Raw genomic sequence first — 25975 nt, forward strand, 5'->3', positions numbered from 1 at the left:
TTGATTATTAAAAGAATCCCTCTCGAAAGATTCTTTCACCATCTACACCTGCAGCGCGTAGTCCATCGACAGCAGAGTCTCCAAACCCTGCCGGTCCGCAAATATAAACTTTTTTCTGCTCCAGAAACTGTATCCCAGTATGATTGTTGGATACGACCCTTGTGAGAGATGACCCGAATGTTCCGATCTTGCAAAGTCCTGCTCTGCGACACAATTTCGTTCGTGAAAATGTCGATACATATTCGCAGGTTAGAAATATCGGCTGACAACGCGGATTCGATAAGGCGTAGAAATGTTGTTGGTTCTCGAGTGGAAATGGCAAGGGTAAATTCACCCCGGGCATCGGACCCGCGCTGAGATAGAGCTGCCAACATGGCCATGAATGGAGTGAGACCGATGCCACCAGCCACCCAGAGTATTTTTAATCCTCTGAAAGGAAGACAGAAATCACCGGTTATACCGACTACTGGAGCATCGATTTCGAGGGCGCGGACGTCTATCTCTTGCCCATATTTCTGCTGTGCTCCGTGTTCACGAATGACGTCGAATAGAGCGCCTGTCACGGCACCGCCTTTCTTTTCTCGCATTGTTAAATCAAAGCCACATACAGGTCCGCGTTCATGTCCACTTGAAACAGTCCATGTACGCACACGATCATCATTCAGCGATCCTGGGGCATCAGCAGCCATGTGTTGGTAGTCTGGGAGTCCCATCCAATCCATAAAATCTAGAGCGATCGCTTGCCCCGGCCGAATTTTTAGTTGCTTCTTAGACCGATAAGTGACATCGAAATGCAAAGTTGCAATATCTTTGGCAAATTTTACCACAGTTGCGAGTCGTGCAATGGGCGCGTCGGTCATTGATGGCATCCCTTGAGGCTCTTCTTGGAGATATTTGACCTGAGGACTGTATGGACTGCGTTCAACATTGGTTCCAGAAACCTGCCGTACAGGCAAGGCATTACGCACAAGCGTATATCCGGTTGTTTCGAGCACACATAGAGTGGCCTGACGCGGCATCAATTCGAGAGCCGGTAGGCCTATCAACACCTGGGCGTTGCCTGTGAGATATAAGACATCACCTGTAGCAAATGATACGATGCTCAGGCCCGCCACTTCAGATGAGTAAATATTTCCCAGCGAGGACATAAATCGGTTGCCTGAGTAGTCGGGAAGTACAACAGTCCGTCCATCAGACGGACGGACGCGAACAAATCCCGGCAATCCACTTCGTGCATTCATTCCTGCATGCGAGGGATAGTTCTCAGCATCCGCTGCTTTGGCTTTGTAGACTGTTCCAATGAAAACAGTGTCTGCATCTGTAATAAAGTTTATTACTTCTTCCGGAAGACGTGCATGAGGATCCATATCGCAATTGGTATATGCGATTTGTGGGTCAGTTTCCGGTTGCGGTGCCAGAGTGCGGACGTTGATGTATTTCGGGCAATTCCTAGTGGTTCAAGCAATTATTAGACATTCATTCACAATCAGTAGTAAAGGATAGCGCTCGCACCCCAAAGTCTGATTCACAGTTAGGGTTAGGTCGAAATCGTAAGTCCCTACTTTCGTCACGTCTGATATATGCCCTGCAAATTTGTTTCTTCTTCTCGTAGCAAGTTCAATACCGAGCCCGGCTGTGAGATAACGCATTTGGATGGGCTTATGTTGGCGACGTGCTAGCCATGTCTCGACTGTTTGGATCAAAGGCTCTCCTGGCCACAGGCGTGATTTGACAGTGAGCGTATGCGCATTCGGACTCCGAACAAATCCAATCTCTCCGTCAGCTCCGACTAATATGGAGGCCCACGGACGACCTCGACTATCGATAGTGGTAACTGGTATGAATGGGAGATTGGTGGTGTGGAATGTCCGGTGTTGTTCGCGCATGGAATTTTCATTTAGCTGCCAGCCGGTTCGAACAGCCTCATCAAATCCTAACTTGTGCTGCACAGCGACCTCGCCAGGATGCCATCCCTTGAGTGATGAAGGCATGATGCAAGTCCTAAAACAATATTAGCTTTACTTCGATCGGTGGATGAGGGTGACACTTTTTATAGTGGTAGTTGACTCTATGATCACGTTCCGCTAATGGTCGTATGCCATAGCAGGTAGCGTCGTCCGTTCTTTATCGTAGTGAATGTGCACGGGAGAATGGAAGAATGTTACTTTGGGTGGCGTGTATTTCTTTGCCTTTCTAAGCCTGCTCTAGAAAACATTCTTCCTCGGAGTGTATTCGTATTTAACAATTTCAATGAAATCGAATCAAATGCAATTAATGTTTAAGCGAACAGTATTACTATTAGTAGAATTACCAAATGCCGGTATTTAGTCACTTGGCCATAAGATGCCGAATTTCTCATATAATCAATGAGTAATACCTCGAATAATTCTTGGTACGTTTGCCATGTCAGATTAGTGGTTTCGTCTTCGGCATAGCTCCACTGAATTATACAGTGGTGTTCCATAAGCTTGAGACTCGTTATCCGCTTAAGCGGTAAGCAGAGCGTTTCAGACCTTGGAACACCGCTGTATCAAGTTTGAAATATACCATAATCGGTCATTGGATGCGGTGTATGACGCTAATCTCACATATTCGCTTTCCATGAGCGCGGCGGCTGGTGTCCATCCACGATATAAATCATCTGATTCCCACAATCTGATTCGTCGTTTCGATGCATCCAGCGCCTGAGCTATGGTAGTAATCAGTTTCCTTCAAAAATAGGGGTCGAAGTACTCTACAGAATGGACAGTACAGATTCATGTTCCAAAAGTCTGAAACTCTACCTATCGCCTTAACGAGTAACTGGTTTCATACTTTTGGAACACCACTGTATTCTAATCATTGATTGTGTGGATTATTGGGAATGTGCTTTGCTAGTGAACACCTGATTTTAGGATCCTGTTAGATGTAACAACTAATTAATCATAGTATTAGACTATTTTGAGTGGCATGAACACGTAAGAGAGATGCATGCAAGCATTCATAATCTCACTGTCAAGGTTTTTGATCTCCGAGCCCGACGCCGTTGGATAACACCCGCAAGCGGCATGGATAAGGTAGCTTGGGCAAGTGATGGAGCTCTTGTATTAATGCTGTAATCCTGATACACACTAATGATACCAACTATTTGATATACTTTGATTTACACATGCTACACGAGCAGGAAGTCAATTTGAGACGCTAGCCTGTTAATGGAAGCATTGCCCCTATCGGGTAAAGTTTCATCTAAACTTACCTTAACAAAGGCCGTTGGCCCTAACGTACACAGTGTTTAATGCCTTACGTATGCGTTACGTAAGATTCTTTCGCAGCCCCCCACTGTTGTGTAAATAGTTACTGTTGGATTGTTGGATTGTTTCCACTGAATTTATTTAAATCTGACCGCTACCTAGTGCTGCCAATTTCTCTCTGGACAAAGCTATTCGCAATTCAACTCCTAGAAATTACCTCCAAAATAAACAGCCACAATTGATCCATCATGTCGCAGCTTCCGACTAAGCCCGTTCTGCATTATTTCGATATTGGCAGCTTGGGTAGAGGAGAAGTCGTGCGGTAATTAATATCACAGGAATGCTTTGCGCCGGACTGACGTGAGTGTCTGAACAGGCTTTTCCTGCAAGATGCTGGAATCAAGTTCGAGGATAAACGATATTCGCCCGGCGATAACTGGGCAGCGACCAGCACGGATCTCCAGGCAAAACGCCTTTCGCGGACCGGGAAAGTGCCAGTGCTCGAATACAATGGTGCTATTTTGAACCAGGTTGGCCGCATCTCTTCGTTTGAATGACTTCTGCTTACTAACGGTGATACTAGCACATTCCTATACTACGCTATCTGGCCCGAGAATTGGGAAGCTACGAGGGTAAAACAAGCCTCGAAAAGTACGTTGTTGACGCTGTGGCAGATATTTATATTGATTGGAGAGTAAGTCATAGATAGCTGGTCACTTTGCGGTAAGTTATCATGGACTAACAGGTTATTTGCAGTCACAATGGGCAAGCCAGCTAAAGGCTAAAACGGCCGAGTACAAGAATGATTTCGCTCCGAAATACTATAAAATCCTTGCGGAGTATTACTCCGAACGAGCGGGACCTTATCTGCTGGGAAGCAATATCAGTTATGCTGATTTTGCTGTTTATCAATCTATCGACAATGATGAAAATATTGGGACGCTACCGGTATGTGTCTTCCGAGCTGACAATATAAATATATCTTCAAGGCACTAATATGCCGACTCTCTTAGGCGGAACTGCCGGAGCCGATTCTTAAGTTTAAAAAAGCTTTCGAAGCCCGCCCCCGCATCCAATCGTATCTTGCGAGTGGTCGCAGTACCAAATCCTAGAGACGTCGTAGGGTTGTGCTTAAAATGCGAGATCTTCTGCTTAGACGCTCGATGGAGGTCTACATATTATCTTAGTGTTACTTCATTTTTTGATATCTCGGTAATTCGATGTTTGTTTTGGAGATTGACTCCAAGTAAATTGACCAATTGCTACTCGTATCGAAAAGAAAGAGATTTTATTACGTAAGACTTAAATACCACCGCTGATACTCGACGATCAGCGATCCTTTCTCGTCCGCATTCTCCCCACTCTGACGGGGGCCTTTTGTTTCAGCTGTTTCAGCTTGTCGAGTTAGTCTCTCATATCCATTGCCGGATTCTTGTACGGGAAAGTATTGACGATTTTCTTGCATATCTCATGTCAGAGGTTGGCTTGGAGAGCCGACCTCTGAGTGCGTTTGATAGACCGGCCTCGCTGTGTATACTATGAGTTCATAGGCTTGCAAATAGGCCATGATGCGCAGAGGCGATACTGGTTTTGCTTTGTATTTTTCTGGGGGCTTGTGTTTCTAAGCTCTCATTCATCCTACAATTCGGAGATAGATTTTCAGGGAAAAAAGACTGTTAAATCAGTCGAACCTTATTCTGTTCGTTCCTGTATATCAGTTAGACCTTTTTGTGTATCATAGATTTGCGCAGGTCTTTCGAAATATGCAACTCCATGTGCTTCAAGTCGATGGACATTATGAAGGATGAGAATACGGGCTAATAGCTTCAAAACTCATTTCTGTATAAGGATCTTTATGGCGAAGCCGGCTGCAAAACATGCGCGAATAACCAGCAAGCAACAAGTTTTTTAAGATAGACTTCAAGAGCCCGGGCATCTGCTTATGGGGCGAGACTCTGGACAGACAATGCGTCCACCCATATTTCTCTTCAGGTGAAGACAGATGACACATTCGGTACAACTTTGTGAGGCGATCGGGGCCGGCATCTGGCCTGCACAGTACGAAGCCGAAATATCTTTAAGTTGGGCGTTCTCATTGCGAATTTCTTTTAGCTGCTGTTCCAAGTCTTGAATATGTCTTTCCAACGATTCGGTGTACTGTTGTTTACGTTTGCGGAATGACTTCTGTCTGGACCATATATGAGCCAAGTCTCTAGACTTTGAAGGGCATAACATACGCAATTCGGTTCTGGAGTCTTTTCTTGACCGTTCTCACGTCACCGTTTTCCTTTGAGAGTAAATCTGACTTCTCGTTGGTAATGAATGAATCTGTCGTATCGCTTGTTATTACAGCGACAGAAGTGTTTTGCATATCTTCCACTCGAAAGTCCAAACACGGGTGGTATAACTCGCTCGCTTCGTTGTATCTGAATTTGGTATACGTCTATTAGTGTTTGAACCATAGGATGCAAGGCCGTTTACTCACAAGCTATCTTCGCTCAACTTCTGGCCATTGTATGTAACCGGCTCGGGGCGTTGGTGGTTTGGTTGTATTTTGAAGCTCGAATTTTGGTCCCAGAGGGCCTGTGACGATTGTTTGATGGCTGGGTCTAGCGAGCTCGGATTATCCTATTACGTGAGCTCGGGCTGGCGCGAAAGTTGAGTATTAGTGAGCGATTGGAAACAACTTACTGTTGGTCTGCAAGATGAGCAGGAATGTGGAAGTTGTGATTGGAGCAAAAGAAGCGAGTTATCAAATTCCCCATGATCCATATCGTTAGTGGAAATTGTTCAAAGTGGCAAATTCGGATGTACTAATCGGTTGACGTCTTGAGTTCCGGGCGGCAATGGCGATATTTATACTTTAGTCGGTCACAATACTTAATTCAGTTTTGATAGTTCCGGCTTGACGCATTCATAAGACACAACTTCCATCAGTCTTTCTTTTCCTCTTTTTTGGCCGCCGATTTTTCAGTAAAGCGGTGGCATGATTCTCTTGGATTTGGCCGCTGCACATCGTCTAATTGGTTTCTGCATGGTCGCGACTGTAGTCATCATACTCCGATTTCACGCTAGCCCATCAAGGCAAATGCCTCCCTGAAGTAGATCTAGGTTCCGTACAGCAGCTCGGTTACGTTAAACCTTGGTCAAATTCGACAGGGTTGCAGCTCGGTGCTTCGGCTTCTAGCCAGACTGGGTTTTTTGGTTTACAAAGAGTAGACCCATATGAATATAAAATTTAGAGGGATAGATTCCCGCCTGCACGTAATTTTGTTAGCAGACATTCATCAGGCACTATCAAACACTTATGTCTATAAAGTTTTGATGGTTGTTGAAGACAATCTGCGGATGGAAAGATCACGATAGAGAGCGGAGAGAGATAGCTCCTGAGTTCCGCGAATTAAAAAGCCTGAACATTCATTGTCGTGGGTTCCGCGGCCGGTTAAGAGGACACGTCCGAACTATGACCCGGAGTCACTTTGATGTGCCGGTTGTACAGGGTGAATGTATTAACCAGAATAGGAAGCAATAAAGATAGCTTCCCCCAACGCCGAGCTAACCATTTCAGGCATTTAATCCAGCTGGATTTCGCCGTGTCAAGATCGGAGCAAGTCTCACCGCCATTTTTGTGGTTAGTTTCCAATAATTGCTTTCGTAGGTTTCTGAACAGTAAAGCCTCTAGTTAGAAGCTGCACCGTCTCCTATAAGAGTATCTACGGCTGTGAATAGCAAATTGTCCATGGAGCAGATCTGAAGATTCTGGAATTCTCTTGCTGTAGGCGAACGAGTTGCAACAGGAACGCTCTTGGCATTCCAGAGATTTACGATCGAGTTAGTGAAATCTCGCCAGAGTCAGCGCCCCATATTTAACTCCGAATCGAATGCGAGGCTAAACCTTTACCGTCAGTCGCATATTTGACATTTGTCAGTATAATGGCTCCTGGTAATTAATCCGCTGCCGCAGCCTGACACGCTCATCTGGAAATTTCCCAATCAGGGAACTGTGCCCCGATGTGGCCAGATATCACTGTGTAGAGTTTTTCCGCGTCTCTACTATAAATATGGACATGATAGCTAGACCTGAATACCATCGGTTTCAATCATTGTCACATGACACTATCTAGTAAATTTCCTAGTGGATACGCGGAATCCAGACTCCGCCAACTTCCGATATCAGTAAATTACTGTATGCGTCTTTAACATTACAGACTATCGGTTGGGGGTAATGGCTCATTTACGTCCATCTGACCACAAGGTGTGGGGATAGCGATCCGAACAGGACGCCAGACAAACATATACAGGACTCAATCAAACTGCATTGCTGATATTCTTCCCAGCTGTAGATGGGAAGCGTTGACAGACTCAGGAGCCCGCTGGCGCTGCCATACGAAGTTGCCGTAAAGGCAATAATTTAATTCATTTGGTATGCTTTAAAGGCAATGAGGAACGCATGATATGCCAGTGGGATCGATGGCGTATATGAAAGATTCTTTTTAGAGCGACGGACGGAATTGCAATATTCGGTCCTTGCACAGATTTTGTTGATTTTCATGACGGCCTTGGGACTTTGGCTGACCTGAGGTCATGTTGAAATATTCATATTGGAGCTGTCTGACCTCTCCTTTATTTAACTGTTCTGGCAAGTCAATAGGATAACTAAACATGGACTTGTTCTTAATCTGAGTCAAATACTAGAGCTGAGAATCAGAGATAGAAATCCTATTACGTCATTTGTAGGTCGGTTTAATCACATTTGTTTTGCTGTGTGCGGTGTTAGATTAATGGTAATATTTATCACTTCTACTTGACTTGTCTACTTTTGGATTACTCTGCGTTCGTACACGCCATCTTTCAGGTGAGATGAGTAGCACGCCGTTAACTCAAGCGTGTTATACTCGCAATTGGCAGGATAGAAAAAAGCATTTTAATGTTTATACAACATATGTATATGTTGGCTTGACCCCTGAGCCTTCATTGTCAACGTGCCATCCTAATAATCACGATTGACCGATAAACAAGAGACAATATAATCCACAGTATCACAAACAATAGTTAGAAGATAGTTAGAGTGCTCCTGCGTATAAATTGTGTCTTTCTTTTACAGTCGACTTTGGAAACCCTTGAATTTATATTACATACAACTTCCTAGTAGCCAAAACATTTTGCCAGCGCAACAGGACAATCATATTTGCTCTCTGAATAACTACTCTGTTAATACTCCTCTGGCCACGTTTTGAACTTTACGCTGTCTTGCTAATTTATTTTTCATGCGGTACCACCAGAATGGCGCCCAATCTAACCATTTAATAGCATGAGATTATTTGCGACATGATCAGCAGCGACGTATTATCTAATACCAAATGGCACGGGGTGTCGAATACAGCTAGCGCGTTATCCTAGGGATCTCCTCAACCTTGGGCTGTTTGGCAACGTCGCAACACAGCCTAGTAAAGCTAGGTATCCATGCAGCACCATACCTGTCAAGCTGGCAGCTCTGTGCGATCATCTGCTGGAATTTATATAGACAAGATGGCGATACTTATGTGAGGCGGGTTCAATATTCAAATACCAAGATTTAGAAGCAGTCGTCCTCTTCCATCCAAGGGATGGTCAAAAGACCTGCCCTGTAACCCCGTTCTACGTGATGAATACGACCACTTGATTTCAGAGCTTCATTCGTACCCCCCAAGAGACATTATAAAGTTCGCAGACAATGCATAAGTGTTTGTTAGCGCACCAGTTCGCGAATTGATGCCCTTCCAGGCTACTTTGTGTGTTATGGACAGGCTTGGACATAATTCTGCTTATGATACCTTGCTTTTCCAGCAAAAAAGCGATATCGGGGCCCATTCGAATCACCCCCATGAGGTAGAGATCTCCGGAACCAGACATTTCATTCGTTAGATCGGTCTGAGATCAAAAACCTGTATAGATTAAATCCTATTCTATAACAATTTGGTACCACCAAGCATGTTCATAATAGACGGGGATGGTTGAATCCAGGCCCAATATCTTTACAGCTGTAGCGAAAAATATTTCAGGCCTCTATTGAGACATTGGGGCTTTGCTGTCCGGAGGAACTGGTTGCGGGGTATTATTAATGAACGCTTCGCTCATTTGACAAGTTCTGTAGTTGTTAGCAAGTTCACAGATACCACATTTGTAGTAGCTAAGATATACCTCACAATGAAATCGATGACAGCATCAGGAAAGCCCTCAAATCCATTTCTCAGGGTCATTAAACTTCGAAGTCCCCGCAAATTGACTTCAAGAGCACTTTTCTCTCCATTGAGCAACTAAAATCGAAGGTGGTTCAGTTTGTAGCATGTAATAAGCTGCTAACCGAGATCGCACGACACTTACATCAGCTGCCAGTAAGCATGCGATACTGTAGATGGTGACAATATCTGTTGCATCGTCGACATTATTCATTCTGTTTCCTAGGACTTCGACCGCTTTTATTTTGCACACAATCTGCCAGTGTTCAATGAAGCCAGTCTTCAGCTTCATTAGTTTTCCATTCTTTTTTGAAACGCAGAACTATCATTACTTACGTTGATATTGTGATCTTTCCGTAAAACTTGGCTTCTCTTCAGGGCCCCAGAATAGCTCAGCAGAGCAAACATAGCCCCCGGGTCTTTGGTAACATGCGATGTAATCCAATTGATATGACGAGATTGGTAGTTTGAAGTAGCAAACACTTGCGGAAATTCTTCTTCGAAAACTTGATTTGTTAGCGAGACTCGACGTGTGATATGATAAAATAAGTGTAAAGAAAGAGGCAAGAACATAAAAGCGAAACTTGCATAATCTCAGAGACTTTTGTAAATCGAAACTCACATGAGGACAACAGCAGGGCCAAAGTACGGTTGGGACCGTTTCCGTAAACACGAGTATTCGGTCGAGATGAGAATGAGGCTATCACTGATTGAAGAAAGTTTTCACAGTAACGGTCCAGAGCGTCCACTTCTTGAACAGGCCAACTTTTGGTGATGTAGCTGGAGTCAATGTCCAGACATTCACTCGGGAGATTTGATTTATCTCATTAGTATAATCAGCATTAGAATTGTGCTTGAAGAATTACGGGCTGCCATACCACACTGGCTATCCCTTTCTGCAGACTGACACTGGCTTAAGAATGATTGCCTTGGCAGAACTTTGTTCGGTGAATGTTCTTGCACTTTTCTCGCATTTCGGCTCCCAGAAAACCGCTGGACATGAGCTCTCTTCTTACTATCGTAACCGTGGCGTAAAGGTAGTTTGTCATGCTCGACGAAAAGATACGTTGGTTCTTTTTGCGTGTTATTGACATCGATTCAAGGCTGCTCAAGTACGCTACTTACGGACTGCTGCTACTGCTCTGAACTCGGGGTGTTCTTGGATGAACTGGGTTTCATCTAGGGGACATTGTGGATTCCGAGCATCTCGCAGTTCGTTTCCCGTATGATGATGAGTTAGAGACATTGAAAGTCCCAGACGACGCTGATGAAAGTCTGACTCATACAATGAGTTATCGGCCTGACACTTCAATGGATGAATAATGCGTATTCAGAACTGACTCAACACAACAGCGCCTGTTCGTTATAAGTATTCCTACGACCTAAGTGAAGTACGGATATGGCAGTGTACAGTAACAAACTATCTTTCATCCATGGCGGCCTACCAGCAAAGGTGGTGATTGGCCAGTTCCACGTCAATATAACGGGTAATTCGCGCCACCTGCAGGTGGGTCTTTTCTTATCACATCACTGATTGGTCGAGCTTGGTCGGGCTTGCGCACTAACCCTTTATAGAAGGTGCATTAACTACTAATGGTTTAGTTAACCAATACCAATCCGGCTTTTGTTATCCTCCCTCACGTTGATCGAAATGGCCAATGAACTATTATTATGAAGATTGAAGCTCTCAAACGTATTCGATAAACGAGTGCCGCACCCCAAAACACCATAGTAAACGCGATATTCTACCGATTCATATATCAACAATAATGTCGTAATATACGATTTAATTGTGTTCTAATAAGATTTTGAAAATGACTAGCCTATTTGTGAGATTTTAAGAAATTTGAGATTTAGCGTTTAGATATATATCGAGCACGCGATCGCAGTCCATACTATTAATTATACGTATGAATAATATCAAATCAATAATCAAAGTGAACAACTTCGTCGTTGTTGAATTATCAAATTGTAAAAATAATATTTGTACTATGGTGTTTTGGGGTGCGGTGCTCGCTTGCGTGCGGCGCTCGTTTACTAAGCACGCTAGAAGTTGTGGATTTAGTAATTAAAGAGCGGTATACCACCGTTCCTTATGCGCCTAACAACAGTTGAAAACAGAAAACACTAAATTCACTGATCAATGACTACTGCTCTACTTGGTTTAGAGGGAACTGCACACCTCACGTCTGATACATCAAACGTTGTTTCCATAATCTCTTGTCGTCTGTGTCTCCGGCCTCGAGGTTGAGAATAGTGTTATGCGATAAGCTAGCTTCTTAGTAGATTCTGCGCCAAACGGGTATTGTCAGTTTAGCTTATTGGCCCATTACATGTCAACGTCAAAGAGATCTTACATTGCTTGTATTTCCACCATGAAATTTAAATAAACGGCCTCGCAAGAGCAACAATTCTACTGATACCCAACCAGTAAGACAATTATGCTAATTAGGAACACAGGGTCAGCAATTAGCCCCGATCAGGAAGGCCGAACGGAATTTAGTATCTCCCGGCGGTAGAAGGAATGGAGCAGTGTGACAAGGAAAGTTGAAAGAACGACACTGGTCACTCAGGCGTAAGACGATATGTTTGACTTTATGGGATCAGTTCTTCAGGCAACATCGGCACCAGTGTACGCGTATGCTAAGACAAGGGTTCACAACGGATTTCTTTCGCACATTCGACATATGATAGTCTCACGGGTCACCTTTCTGTGTCTTATTTTCACGCACGATTGGCAAATTCCTGCAGTCAGGGTGGGATTGCACCTTCGGAACCGAACTTAGATAGCTCTTCGATCGGCAGGGTCTGACATTTTAAGCCCTTATCACAGACTAAACTTCCCTGAATATCCTCCGTTGAAGGACATCAATTTTACGCAGAAGACGTCGAGGTGAAAACTGGAAAAGGCAAGGCAAGGAGTGTAGTAAAATATATTTTTCGACCCTGAGACTACCTACAAGGCCTTGACAGAATACGACATTGAGATTATCATTAACTATATTGAAGTAGGGCTAGCGGTGGACAACCAGGCTGATAACTATTTCTTGTCCCCGGTCATGGCACCCCCAGTGCCTGCCACCCGATCCACCTTGCGCCGCTGCGTGATGGTGAAGCCACCGGTCAGGAAAAAGAGCGCTTCAAGACCCAAAATGACTGCCAACGTGACCATGGCCCCAATCACACCAGCAACGGGACGCGAGACACCATCAGAGCCGGAGGACGAATCATCGGCCGTTATAGAAGCGTTCGAGTCTAAGGTTGCACAGGAACCCGTCATGAGTTCGCACATCTCGCACAAGTTCGTGTCACTGGTGACAGCAATCTTCTGCGTTTCCGAAACAAAATCGGACCAAGAGATCAGCTCGTTCGACGTGCCAAACAATGGGTAGCCCACTGGTTCGTCAGATCCGGTGAGGGTGCCATTATGGAGAGTGAAGCGCACTCTAATCTCATCGGTGACGGGGATCCCGCCACCAGTCGCGTTGGTCACCAGTTCGAACACGAACGAGGAAGCACAGTCTGGAATACCGTTGAAATCCATTGAGGCCTTAGGCAATCGCATTAGTCCAAAGAACGAGAAAATAGTGCCGTAAGAGCCAATTTGCAAATCCAGCAGCTCTCCCGTTCCGGTGATGGTGTTGTTGAGACCCTGGAGGATCTCGCCGGCCAAGATAGCACCAGCAATAAGCCGTACAGGTTCGGAGGCGTTGTAGGCCAGGCCGTACCCGTGGGTATTGGCAAGGGTCATTAGTTGGTGGTACACGGAGTTGGTCAACAGGCCACTATGAGAGAAGTCGGTCGACGAGTTGTGGATTCGGGCAACATTCAGGTAGTCGAAGATTTCGTAGGCATTCAGATAAGTCATGGAGGACTCATTGAAAGCCGCAGTCAGTATGGGCGCCAGCGAATGATAGAAATCGGTGGTGGAGGAGAGCAACTCATTGTACTGACTCGACAGGAAATAGTTATTGCTGCTGACAGTGGCCTTGGGGCAGCTTGTCGTACCCTGCAGCCAGTTCGCGTCCTCACTGTTCTCACCGGTGGCAACGACGGATAGAGATATCAACTGGTAGCCCTGCAGCGGCGACTGGACAGTCGTTCCGTTGGCGAGCTTCATGGAGCCATATTTTGTACCAACGGGTGGGTACACGCCTTGCAAGAAGCCTGTGGCCGAGTTCTGCAGCACCGCGTCTACGGGCGCTGAGGCTTGGATCTGAGTGAGATCCGCAACCTTGGAGCTGATGCTCTGGATATATTTGACCGAGGAGTTGTCGATGTAGCGAGCATGGTAGAAGGAGCCCGCTTCAAAGACCTCGCTGTAGCCTAGATCGGTCAAAGTGGAGTCGCCCGACACTTTGGCGTTACGATCACCGTGGCGCGCGAAAGATGTATGCACCCAGCACAGGCTCAGCCGAAGCCAGCGGTGCAGTCATATAGGAGGCCGGATTGAAACGAGGAGCGTATGATTGGAGGATCGGGAATATTTTGCGCAGGATAGGAGAAACAGCATCAGGTAGGACGGCAGCAGGGGGTCATCATAAAATAAACTCTTGTGTCCGATTTCTATTTACTCAGTCATTACAGTAGTTATTTCGCCGCCATGCATATTGCACGACAGTGTTTGCAACCTATAAAACCCACTACCCGCGGGGGTACTGTAATCTGTATCAATTTCTAGGTAAACTTGTTGAGTGATACCGTAGGCACGTTAATCCAGCCATACTTGCTGCTATCTGTTACAGAATCTGGTCAGGGTTTTTGGGCTCAATGCGCCTTTTGACATGTAATTATGCCAACAAGTTGTCAATGACGTGCAATTTCTGGAAATCAATACGTGGGTGCCTCCACTTAACGAATACGGACATGCGGGCGAACCAGACAGTTGGATAATGTACCAAACTGCGCAGTCACTCGGGAATAATTGCGAGACTTCCCGCATCATTTGTTTCTGGTGGTGGTCGGCATATAAATCAATCTGATTGGCTTCGCACTTAGCTCGGGGTTAATTGTGGGGTGTGGAACTGCATAACTGGGCTGCAGAAACTCTCCCATAGGCGAGCTTGTAATTCAATGCTTCGCCCTGCGCCGCGGACGGCCAGACGGTAGATGAGACATTTACTAAGAACAGTAAATTTCTTACACATCAGGTAAGGGAGCAGAGCTCTACCCGTTAATGTATTTTACAAGCTGTTCAGTCACACAAGCGAAATGATGATCTCTGAACATGTAGTAAGTGTTGTCAAGAATTGGAATTCCACCAGGATACATACAGGAATTTTACCCCTTACTAATATTTCCTATTTTGTACTAGTACTGTTATTCATTGTTTATTAGCTAGTTCGCCTTCTAAATTGTCGGGCATCCTCAGATTTATCTGAATTAGAGATTTAATTCTTCGTGATTTACACTTCCATGAGGGACTGTCGTACGCCCAGAGTTTGACAAGTGTCATAAATTGTATATCTCAACAACTATAAGTTATTGGTGCATATTTTGGTGGGTTGTAGTTCCCTAGCATAACAACCGTTATATGTTGACGTCAAGCTAGATCATTTCTTTTCGTCATACAAAATACGCTGCCCTGCCATGGTCTGATATAAAAATATATGCGGTTTAATCGCTATACGTCGAATGCTCCTAGAACATATCAACACACTAGATATGTGATGAGAAAGTTTACTTCAGTAGAAATAGCCTACGATAGCCATTGGTCGTTGAAATATAGAGCTGCAATCTATCACGTTTGCTATGTGTTTGGGGTGATTGGCTTTCTTGTGAGGTACAGTTGATGTGAGGAAACTTGTGTCTATAACTGAAAGCTTGGATACCTAATCACAAGTTTATATGTCGGAATCCAATCGAGACAATGCTTTGATATGGGAGCGTTATTTGCTCGGGAGCTCCCCTTTTGTAGCTGGTGAGCACGCTTTGAAATTTATATGCTGCACAGATTCAACAATATGTAATTATTCATGTTCTACTGCATGAAAATTCAAGGGTGCCCTAGTATCTTCAAGGAAAGAGGAATCATGGTCTAAAAACATAATACCACGTTGTTGGTATATATTAGATCGGCTCTTGACAGCAAAAATTATTTTTACCGAATTGAATCACACGAAAACCTCGGATCTTAGTCAGTGGACTTGTTCCTTGAGGTATATATTTCTACAATGGCATATATTTACCAATTCTATTAATCCAAGAGAAATATTATCAGATACTTTTGTCCATGAACTGTTATAAACTTGACAGTAAACTATCAATTTTAGACGCATTATATCTCTATATTGATTAATCTTGATTCCGAAATATCGAGCCTGTAGTATATGGCATTTAGTATGCTGGTTAGGCCTGCTGTTGTCGTATCAAGCAGTGAAATCTCTTGTGCAGAGTCAGCAATAAGCCAGAGAAGCGTAGCGTCACTGGTGTACAGACATCCACCAAGAGTAGATCTCAAAATTGTACATTTTCTTGGGTATCACATATCAGTCTGTTGAGTCTATCCATTCGGTACCCAAGACACCAGAAAGTATAGGTATCGTAGGGTGTGTCGAGTGATCTCCAGGATCAGGTCTCCGCCGTGGCTCTCGGACTTCCCCTGAATCTCGACGCAGTGAAAACCAAAGCTTTCATTTATATTGGCAAATTAATAGGTACGCGACAACAACAAACATAAGAACGCTAGCTTCAAGGGCTTAACGAAAATTTTGGTCATTCAAGGTCCTTAGAGGCTTTCCAAAGTTCACGAGCACCCGTATCACATGCACAATCTAGCCACAGCACTGACTTGAGGCTTCTTCTGAGGCTGCTAAAAGTTGTCGTCCGGAACTGTGACAGACAAGTGTGCAGTTGCGACACATACCAGTTCCTCTCCGGCATACCTAACGAAGCCATGCCACCCATGACCAGTATCCATAGAAGAAACCGGCGACTTAGGGAGCTTTGGCTGAAATAGGACCAATCAGTTTGCTGAAGCTCTCGTTTCAGCATTGTTGCCAGACTTTTGAAGGGCGCGGTCTGTTCAGGTAGAGGAAAGATAACCCCAACCCCATATATCATAGCGGCGATGCGGCAAGGTTCATACAGAGATAGCTGCTTGTGATGGACTGCTGCTAACTGCGAACCTTGTGGCAGACTTAAAATTCTGTGTTGGGTAAAATTTCGTTGATCTGCGATTCTGTCCAAATTAGGATTGGCCAATGAGCCCGACATATATTTTTCAACAACAGCTGAATAAGCGCGCATCGCATGGAAGGCTTCGATAAGTTCGGAGGTTAATCCGAGCTCATGGCATCCTGAAAGCACGCGGATTTCGTGTTCATCAATGTCGAACATGGTCCACAATGTCACGGATGCTCTTTTGCAGAACAGTATTACCGGGAAAAAGGCAGGCGAGCAGGCTCTGCTTGCCTCAATAATGTCAGCACTTCATATTACAATTAGCATCCTTGACGCGTTACTTGAAGCATAATAGGATGACATACTAGGAAACAACGGCTCCTAGACCGGGAAGTTCTACCTGTTCGAGGCCTCCCCGTAAGACAACAAGCTGAGCAAGTCCAGCTTGGTGTACCGGATTAACAAGCAATGCTCCATAGATATTCAACCACTGAAGTTTCTTCAGAGGGGCATCGAAAGAAGAAAAAACCTCTTCGTCGAAGGTGGACTCTTCGGCTCGGTTTGTTGCTAAGGCCAGAACACTTAGGATCATTGCATCCGAGATTGCGCGGGTAGGATCTGAAATTATTTCGTTGATCATTCTCACGGTCTCCATCTCACAGATTTCCATCATTTGTTGATCTGCAGTTTCGAAACTACTGTCTCTATTTTCAAGCCAACGGACTCGTTTGTGTGCCAGGGAGGCAAAAGACATGGCCGTGAGTAGTATGGCATTTTGCTGAGTTAAAGAAAACCAGCGATGCATAGGTTTATTAAACGTTGACTTAAAAGCTGCGGGCATCAAGCCTGGCCAGATTATTGAAAGACCTGGAAGAGGCATATTAGCACGCAAATGATTTGGGGGAAATATTTCTCCTCACAGTATGTATTGCATTTGTTCAGAAAGGAGGATCGAAGCGGAACATCAACATGGACTTGAAATGGGTCGAGAAGTCCATTTCCATCAACGCCAAAAAAGCATTCCCGGCTTAGATTGTCCGAGGTTGAAAGTGGGAGCTCAGTGACTGAAACGTGGGATCTGGCCAGATCTTGAACTCTGTCGGATTCATCAGAAGCTTTTTCTGCGATATAGCGATGCTGATGACGCGTTGTATTTGTTCGCCCTCGTCCCCGGATCATGTGGCCGCGACGATGTTTGGTCACCAATCTTCCTTCATATGAACCCCTTGAGTTCTTCTGTATGTTTGTTTCGTCGTCGTCTTCATTGGCAGCTGTTCGCACTGCCGCATCTTGTTTTGCTGGTAGATACCTAGCGTTCCGCCAAGACCACTGCGTTACGTGAGATCGAATGGAGCAGAACTTGTCGGTCCTGTTGGAGACAGCCGTCGGGTCTTCGTTAATAAAACGTAAAATGGGATAGTCCGCGCTAGACATGGCGCGTGTCTGTTGGTCTTCTGGCTGGAGCTTTTCCTAGGCTGTATGAATTTGCAGTCATATTTCTGGGTGGCGGGTGGCGACCCTTTTTCTTTGCTGCGGGGGCCGAATAGGACATTACATAAACACTTTATGAATCGATCTTAACCAACCAATAGACCGAATATCGTACGAGCTAGGAGTATCTTATGCGTCGGAATGGAGGGAAACACGTATCGAATACTTTGAGGAATTCAAATCAGGCACCTTAGACTGCGCGACCTTATGTACCACAGTATACAGATTGCAAGCTACCGAGAATGCGCAAGGGGTTGATCTGGATGACCGTAGAAAGTGCCAAGACTTTTGATCACAGAGCTCACCTTTGTTCTCACATTAACTACGAACGCCCACGTTCCTTACAAACAAGCAGAAACGTGCGGCGAAGTCAACTGATCATTAATATGTTGCTATAATTTGCTCATAAAGGCGCCTTTTTCCATAATAGATCCAGTTCCCGACCGTCCCCTCAGTTCTGCCTTTATGAATCACTCAATATGAGCTGAGTCCGGCTTCAGGCATAAGATCCGCCCAAAGAAATGAAATTTTTTCATTCCACAGATGGTCATCCGACAATGGAATATATGAGCGTTTCCAGTGCGGGGACATGGACCAACACCAGCGTTTTCGAAGAAGAAAATGTATACAAATATTATTTCCTAGCCAATAACTTGCAAAGTTATTACTTGAACAAATAATAGTAGATTCATCATTGTGCTCTGGCAACGAAGATTCACATTTCCCGACTAGTTAACATAGAGCAAGCTGGCATGGTTACCATCTTACTGCAGAAATGGTCGCCAACGACTACTAGGATACCATCCACAGCGATTCTAATTATGTGGATTCTGTTCTTGCACATACCTTGAAATAACAGCAGTTTCTCAGAATTCTTAATCCTACAATATAAAAGCTTCTATGGTTCGCCAACCAACAGAAATAATAAGGACAAGTACCACCAACATATTCAATAGCTCGAAAGATGCGTAACACTTTATTTCTACAAAATGGCCTTTTATTTTAAAGCGGAAATGAAAAATTATATCTCTTCTCCATGCCGAACGACTTGTATTAATTTATTAAGTGGAGTTCTAATTTGTCCTCAGACTGGTTATAACTGAACAGCAGTAGCTCCGGTATCATGTCTTGTATATTCGGGATTGTCTTGCTCTGTTTTACAGAGAGTCGGAAAAAGTTTCGTTGTCCAGCCGTTGACTGGAATATCCTCAATATGACACAGTCTGTCAACAAGTGTGGATGAAGATGATACGGGTTGCGAAGAAACCTATGCCCACTGTTGTGTTTACGAACATCGTTGCAACACAACTTGGAAATATGAAGAGATAATGGTATGAAAATGAACTCAAGTGAATCAAAAAAAGCTTGGAAAGCTACACTGTTTTTCTTTGTTCGTGATGCCTAATAAAGTTAAGAACTCATTTGTCGCCCAAGGATTTGATCGACGTCTCGCTGACTTCTGTGAACAGAAAACTAGTGGTCTCTCTGCACAGTTGCTTGTCAAATGTCTGCTCAGTGTGAACTCATGAAAATGTGTTGTAACAGGATGCCTCTTCATGAGAAGACAGTTTATGGTTGGCGCGAGCTTTGCACGATTTATGCGGCCGGTGAGGGAGATGAAAAAAGGAAACTCGTATGCGTTGAGAAGTTTGGGGAGGGATTCGGGTAGAATAACAAAAGGAGGCGAGAATGAACCAAAAAGAACGCGTCGGTCCACTCGATTGTTTGTCATGTCATACATTTGTGCGAAAGCTGCTTGAGATCCTTCAGTGTCAGTTCAGACGACTCTTGAGTGCAACACGAAGTAGATTTCGTGGGCGCGTATAATAACATTGCCTCGTGTTATTACAGCACTAACTTATCAAAGGATTTTGCATTTATCGTAGTCGTGTATGGAAAGTAATTTTTGACTAACTATTTCTTGTGATTGCTATTGGCCGTCAGGGTTCACGGTTGACATCGAATGTTCTATGTAGATGCACTTGTCCCATTGGTACGGGGCTTGTGTCAGGAGACTGTATAGTGGTCCCCGTCGAGTCGAAATGCGCTGTGACATTTGTACAGTTTGCGCATATTTCCGTTCTCGTATTTGCAGAATTCATGGTGAAATTTTCTGGGTTGACGCCTTTTCTTTCCTTGCCATCGTGGACTGAGTGGACGATACGATCGTTGTTAAAACCTAGTTCAACGAGTAGTCTGCGTGGGGTAAGGGAGTACACTAACACATCAACTAGACCCGAACTTGCCATCATCGTACCAGCAACGCAAAAATAAAGCGCGCTGGGGCTGCGGTTCTTGGTGGTAGCCATGCGACCAATGGCAAGAGGCAGCGAGAGAATGATGTACGCTATCGGATAGATTGCCATGTATCCAACAACGCGACGCAGCTGATTGAGACTTTCGGAATGTCTGTTTCCCACCAGGGCCGACTGCGTATAACGGCGATGAAGCTGCAGGCCCATGGCTGTGTAAAGGCAGACGGTGCCAAATTCCGACAAGAAAATCCAGAAATAATGAGTCCATAAACGGATCGACTCGTAGTCCTCGCTAATCCAACACTTTCGTTCATTTTAGTACAATCTTAACACATCAAAAGTTCAGGATTGCTAACCCAGGCACCAGATGAGAGAAAAACGGATCTTCCATGAATTCCAATTGGAATGACCGTCAAGATGATGATAAAGAGCCACAGGCCGACAACACCAGAAACGAACACTCGATGTTTCAGCCGACGTCTCATTGCAACCAACAGGAAGGTGTGAATAGCAATTGACAGCACAAAAAATCCGCTTGAAGGATCCCCGATTTGTAACCAGAGCCCCTGCAGAATGCAAGCGGCTGCGGCCGCTTCGATCCTACTTTCTGCAATCCATTTGTAACAAATCATGAATGCGAGTGACTGTTGCAAATCTGCCAATATTAGATTGTAAATGAGAACAACATACGGATTGTAGCCGATATACTGTGCGTCCTCTGAATTGCAAAAGATCAATTTGTATGTAATAAAAGAGATCAGACAAGAAGTTGCGATAGCAGAGAGGATAGCCATTACAGCGACTGCTATTTATCCATTATGCAGAGAATTTGGAGGCGGGCCGCAATCCATGATCGTAATTGTCGCCGCTTTACATTTGTGATGATAATAGTATTTTCCGCTCACCATGAATATTGGATCCTCAGCGTCATATATATAGTTTAAAGTGAATAATATTTTTCAAATATCAGATAACCGTGCTGCTGACATGTTCTCGGCCAGTTGAAAGAAAATATCACTTATCATGTATCCATCATGAAATAATTATACGTCGTCACCATTGAGTAAACAGATTTTTAATTAAGCGCATTTTTACAAAGGTTTCTGACTTTGTTGGCCTCAACTAGCTGACATTCTGGCTGGTTTCGCTTTGATCATTCGCTTCGTATCAGCACGTTGTGCGTTTGTGGAAACTTATGTTGGCTTTCGAGGTTGAAAGTTTTTAGATTCCCGTTTTGACATTATACCTCTGGTATATATTATTCTGGTATATATTATCTCGGAATCAGTTAGGCATTTTCCTTGAATTGAAAGTAAAAGAGGCAGCGTGCAGTTGATCGTATAGCGCGAGTTTCTGCGAATACTAGCCTAGCCATATGATTATGCTTGCCTAGCATGCAAAGTCGGTGTATCTTTCTGTTGTTCCTGGGATTCTTGCCCAACCGATGAAGCTAGCCCAATTTATATCACCCTGCTCCTCGAAGACAGATCCGAGAGACCCTCTGCTTGTATTTTCATTCATTAGCAATAAGGTTTGATTTAACCTATTTTTCTGTGGGGCGAGATTTACGATGTAATATTCATGTAATAGTTCACGTAATTTACAAAGGGCTAATCAACCCAAAAACAGGGTAAATGCGACAGATTACGATCTCAATTTGGAAAATGGGGCCGTCATATGACCTTCAAAGATATCTACTCTCTTCTGTAATCGACCCTTGGCAACTCGTGCATCAGCTTTAACCAGTTCCAGAACGCTGGCAAGCTCTCGGTTCGTGACCGTATCGAACAACGAAGGCTCGGTTGACTCATCCTCATTGAGTTCAGTCTTCCCCCCAACTGCGCCGGTGTCTCTGTTGAGAACGTTGTCCCGATGGGGAAGGGGGGGGCCTTGTTTCCGTAGTTCCCCCCTTCCCCAACGACCCTTCTGCTTTGGAAATTTTAATCACTTAGGATACTTCAACTTCGATTGTACTCCAACTGAGGTTTTATTAATTCTTCGGAGGAAAACGGCTCTAGCTAATTATGATTTTTATATTTGAAAGAGGGGCCTTGTTATCTGCCACGACGCACTTAGAGAGAATTAGCTGAAAACAACAACATAACCACGGTGGCCGCTATTCTTGGTCCAATTCCTGGAATAGTATATCACAAACAGAGGAATGTTGCTTATAGCTCGGATCACCACAGGTCTGTCACAAATGGCATCCATGCAAGCTATAGCATATGTGACTACGTTCTATTCACTCTAGCTTTATGGGAATCTTTGTGGATGACCATTTACAGTACCAAGCCCCTAATTTACTGCACAAGAGAGAGCATATCATAATTGATGGAGATGCTGGGGAACGGCCGGTTTCCACGCCATCATCAAGTAAAATAAACAAAGGTTGCCCCATTCGGTGTTACTTGTTCTCCAAGAGGGGAGATGTTCTTTCCGGACGAAATCAGACATTATGCCGATCTTCATTTAGTTGCAGGCGAATCTTGCGGTAGTAGAGATGCAAGCAAACTAAATGAGCGTTGATTATGTACCAAGATCAGAGTATACGATCAGGAGCATACAAGGATATAATCTTGGCACTGGAAAACGTAGATGAGATGTTCAGAAGCGCAGGCATTTCACAAGTTGCAGGGAATAAACGGTCGTTTTGAAATAAAATTTGGCGTTTGTCAAGAAAGTCGCCGGCACGATGTCGCATTTCTTTCGGCACAGAAGACATGATGAAAAGACCGATTGCGAGTCATAGTGTGAGGCAAATCATACTTGCGCACCAACCTTTTTCTTTTCAAAGAAGGCCAGGACTAGATGTGCGATAATTTCCGGATCAGTTTCCGCAGCAAAATGTCCGGCATCAAGTAAGTGAATCTCTGCGCCCGGTAAGTCCCTTATAAAAGGATGCACGCCGGCAACAGAAAATATAGGGTCATTTTGACCCCACACTGCCAAAAGTGGGACCTGAGTCTGACGAAAGTATTTTTGGAACTCGGGATAAAGTTTCACATTGTTTTCATAATCTTTGAAAAGATCCAGCTGAATATCTGCATTGCCGGGACGTTGCAGGAGAACATAATCTAACCAGTATGACTCTGGCATGATCTTATGTAGGTCCGTACTTCCCTCTTCATACTGCCACTTGGTGGCCTCGAAAGTCAGCAAGGCTTGTTTCAGTTTTGATCTTATGTTGGAAGAGTTGCCACTGGACCAATAGTCTTTGATCGGGTCCCAAAATGACCCCAGGCCTTCTTCGTACGCATTACCGCTCTGGGTGACGATTGCCGTTATGGCATTTGGCCGTTTTAATGCGATACGCAGAGCAACAGGCGCCCCATAGTCAAATATATATATCGCAAACTTGGAAATGGACAATGCATCCAAGAATTCCGCAATAGTATCGGCTAATGTGGCAAAACTGTACTTGAACTCGGACGGCGCCTCTGTGAAACCGAAGCCGGGAAGATCGGGCGCAATCAGTCGGTATTTTTGCGATAAGAGTGGTATTAATTTGCGATACTGGTGGGAAGAAGATGGAAAGCCATGAAGCATGAGGAGAACGGGTGACGTGGCAAGCCCCTGTTCGCGATAGAAGAGCTTCACGTTCGAGGAAGGGAGGTGGAGATGAGTGACTCGCATGGCCATGGCGAAAAAGAAATTATTGAGGTATTGTTGGATACTCAGAAAATATCCGAGAAGGCCGTCTATTAATAGTGAGCATTCTGACGAAGCATGTTTGGATTACACTAGACTGCGAGAGTTACGTACTGCATGATAAATAATTAGGCTACAGTGCGGGCAGGCGTTAGATAGCCCTAATGGCACTGTTCAAGTACGGTAATTTGGGTTGCGGAAGGCAGCGGACGATCTAGCACAGCGTCAATAGCTTTAGGGGCTTGAAAATACATTTTCAATTAACTAACTTAACTAGTTAATTAGTTAACTAGCTTACTCATATTACATAATTTGTGGCGTCCTCAAATCAGAATGCCAAAAATCATTACAACACTTCTACATAGATAGCTTAATTAGAACTCAGACATTCCGGGTGACCTCCGGATTGGGATCATTGGTTGCATTTGGGTACTAGCGTATACCAGAATTCTCGCTTCCCACCAAAGACTGGTCTCAAGAATGAGTATTTACAGTAATTGACTTTGACTCTTATTTGCTAAATCACGTAAGTTTTCACAAAGATCAGTAATCAATTCAATTTGGATGTCCCAACTCTTCGAATTCTAATCCGCTAGCTTATCGCACTTGATCCGCGCTCTATGCTTCCGGCTTTACTGCAATAAATACAGCCATTAGAATGCTGTTTCGTAGTGTTCAGCTACTCAGAACGTAAAAATTAAAAATTGTAATTTTTCTATATATTTGTCATTTCGGTTTAATTGTTTTGCATTACTAAGTAATTTATCAAATCACCAGTTGTCTTACCAATGAGGATATTAATAATTTGACAATGTCAGATGTTCTCCAGGTATTAGCGGTTGCGAACAGGGATGTCATTAAGCTGCTGAACCTGAATGCATAAGCTGTCTTCTCTAAGAAACGAATATCTGAAATCTGAAATACATACATGACGAAGACGTGCCCTAATTACATTGTTTCCTGTTTGGTTACAGAAGTCTCTTCATAGCACTTTAGCTAATATGTGGATTGCAGTGGCCTCAAATGATCAATGGCAGTCAAAATAGCTGACCAATTTTACAATACCCGTTGTACCTATATATTAACCATGTATCTTCCCTCCCGCCCACGTTGTTATCTTCATATACTCAGTGTTAAACATTGCCCTCGCAAAATTCATTTCTATAACTTGTTCGATATCATTCCTTTCGATATGACACCTGAAATCACTCTTTATAGCTGGGCTACTCCCAACGGGGTTAAAGCTTCGATTGCCCTCGAAGAGCTTGGCCTGGTGTATAGGAACCGCCCTGTTGATATACATACTAATGAGCAAAAGAAAGAGTAAGCTTATCGCACATCAAATTCAATAAGCCAGGGTCTTACGCTTCTTAAAATGTCAAAGATGGTTTCTGAAAATTAATCCGAATGGGCGCATCCCTGCCCTAGAAGACAAGGATGAGCGAGTTTTCGAAAGTGGAGCAATCCTGCTCTACCTCACCGACAAGTACGACCTTGAAGGTAAAATCAGCTATCGTACCGGAACACCGGAGTACTATGAGCAGCTTGGATGGATTATGTTTCAAGTCGGTGGTATTGGACCAATCCTCGGTATGTTCTGGCACAAAAACAAGAAAAGATATTCTCTTCAGATTGGTACTTGAAGGGCAATAGTCACGGCTAGCACAAGCTAACCTGTTTTCGCGCAGGCCAGGCAAATCATTTTCGGGGCATGCCATTAGTGAAGTCGGACTCTGCATGCATTGCCGGTCAAGATTACAGTGTGGAAAGGTTTACAAACGAATCAAAGAGACTTCTAACGGTGCTCGAATCTCAATTGGCTGGAAGCCCCTTCCTTGTTGGTACAAAGTACACTATTGCGGATATCATAAATTTTACGTGGGTGAGGCGTGTGCCAACCATTCTGGGTGCTGATCTTGCTCAATGGCCTGCGGTAAAGAGATGGGTGGATACTATTGAACAGCGAGAGGCAGTGAAAAAAGGACTGTCCATAGTTACAACTCCGTTTTAA

The 25975-nt window shown here is 44.3% G+C and overlaps 7 protein-coding genes across 7 annotated transcripts; 2 read left to right on the forward strand and 5 right to left on the reverse strand.

Annotated features, from left to right (window-relative positions):
• Nucleotides 1–42: 42 nt before the first annotated feature.
• On the reverse strand, nucleotides 43–1991 carry N7510_011836 (uncharacterized protein; the record flags this gene model as incomplete). Its single annotated transcript, XM_056983760.1, has 3 exons — nucleotides 43–87; nucleotides 129–1449; nucleotides 1513–1991. The coding sequence occupies 3 exons, from the start codon at nucleotides 1989–1991 to the stop codon at nucleotides 43–45; spliced, it is 1845 nt and encodes a 614-aa protein (XP_056827921.1).
• A 1487-nt stretch (nucleotides 1992–3478) lies between these two features.
• N7510_011837 (glutathione S-transferase) lies at nucleotides 3479–4342 on the forward strand (the record flags this gene model as incomplete). The annotated part of the gene is made up of 5 exons (XM_056983761.1): nucleotides 3479–3552; nucleotides 3607–3760; nucleotides 3814–3924; nucleotides 3987–4178; nucleotides 4244–4342. 5 exons carry the CDS (start codon nucleotides 3479–3481, stop codon nucleotides 4340–4342), a joined length of 630 nt encoding a protein of 209 aa, XP_056827922.1.
• Nucleotides 4343–12488: 8146 nt separating this feature from the next.
• On the reverse strand, nucleotides 12489–14316 carry N7510_011838 (uncharacterized protein; the record flags this gene model as incomplete). Its single annotated transcript, XM_056983762.1, has 2 exons — nucleotides 12489–13804; nucleotides 14286–14316. 2 exons carry the CDS (start codon nucleotides 14314–14316, stop codon nucleotides 12489–12491), a joined length of 1347 nt encoding a protein of 448 aa, XP_056827923.1.
• A 1846-nt stretch (nucleotides 14317–16162) lies between these two features.
• On the reverse strand, nucleotides 16163–16786 carry N7510_011839 (uncharacterized protein; the record flags this gene model as incomplete). The annotated part of the gene is made up of 1 exon (XM_056983763.1): nucleotides 16163–16786. One exon carries the CDS (start codon nucleotides 16784–16786, stop codon nucleotides 16163–16165), a length of 624 nt encoding a protein of 207 aa, XP_056827924.1.
• Nucleotides 16787–20001: 3215 nt separating this feature from the next.
• N7510_011840 (uncharacterized protein) lies at nucleotides 20002–21110 on the reverse strand (the record flags this gene model as incomplete). Its single annotated transcript, XM_056983764.1, has 2 exons — nucleotides 20002–20619; nucleotides 20673–21110. 2 exons carry the CDS (start codon nucleotides 21108–21110, stop codon nucleotides 20002–20004), a joined length of 1056 nt encoding a protein of 351 aa, XP_056827925.1.
• Nucleotides 21111–23076: 1966 nt separating this feature from the next.
• On the reverse strand, nucleotides 23077–23955 carry N7510_011841 (alpha/beta fold hydrolase; the record flags this gene model as incomplete). Its single annotated transcript, XM_056983765.1, has 1 exon — nucleotides 23077–23955. One exon carries the CDS (start codon nucleotides 23953–23955, stop codon nucleotides 23077–23079), a length of 879 nt encoding a protein of 292 aa, XP_056827926.1.
• A 1201-nt stretch (nucleotides 23956–25156) lies between these two features.
• Nucleotides 25157–25975, forward strand: N7510_011842 (glutathione S-transferase family protein; the record flags this gene model as incomplete). The annotated part of the gene is made up of 3 exons (XM_056983766.1): nucleotides 25157–25287; nucleotides 25349–25554; nucleotides 25653–25975. The coding sequence occupies 3 exons, from the start codon at nucleotides 25157–25159 to the stop codon at nucleotides 25973–25975; spliced, it is 660 nt and encodes a 219-aa protein (XP_056827927.1).

Source organism: Penicillium lagena, assembly GCF_028827675.1.
Source record: "Penicillium lagena strain IBT 129212 chromosome Unknown utg000009l_segment0_segment0, whole genome shotgun sequence".
Classification (NCBI taxonomy): domain Eukaryota; kingdom Fungi; phylum Ascomycota; class Eurotiomycetes; order Eurotiales; family Aspergillaceae; genus Penicillium; species Penicillium lagena.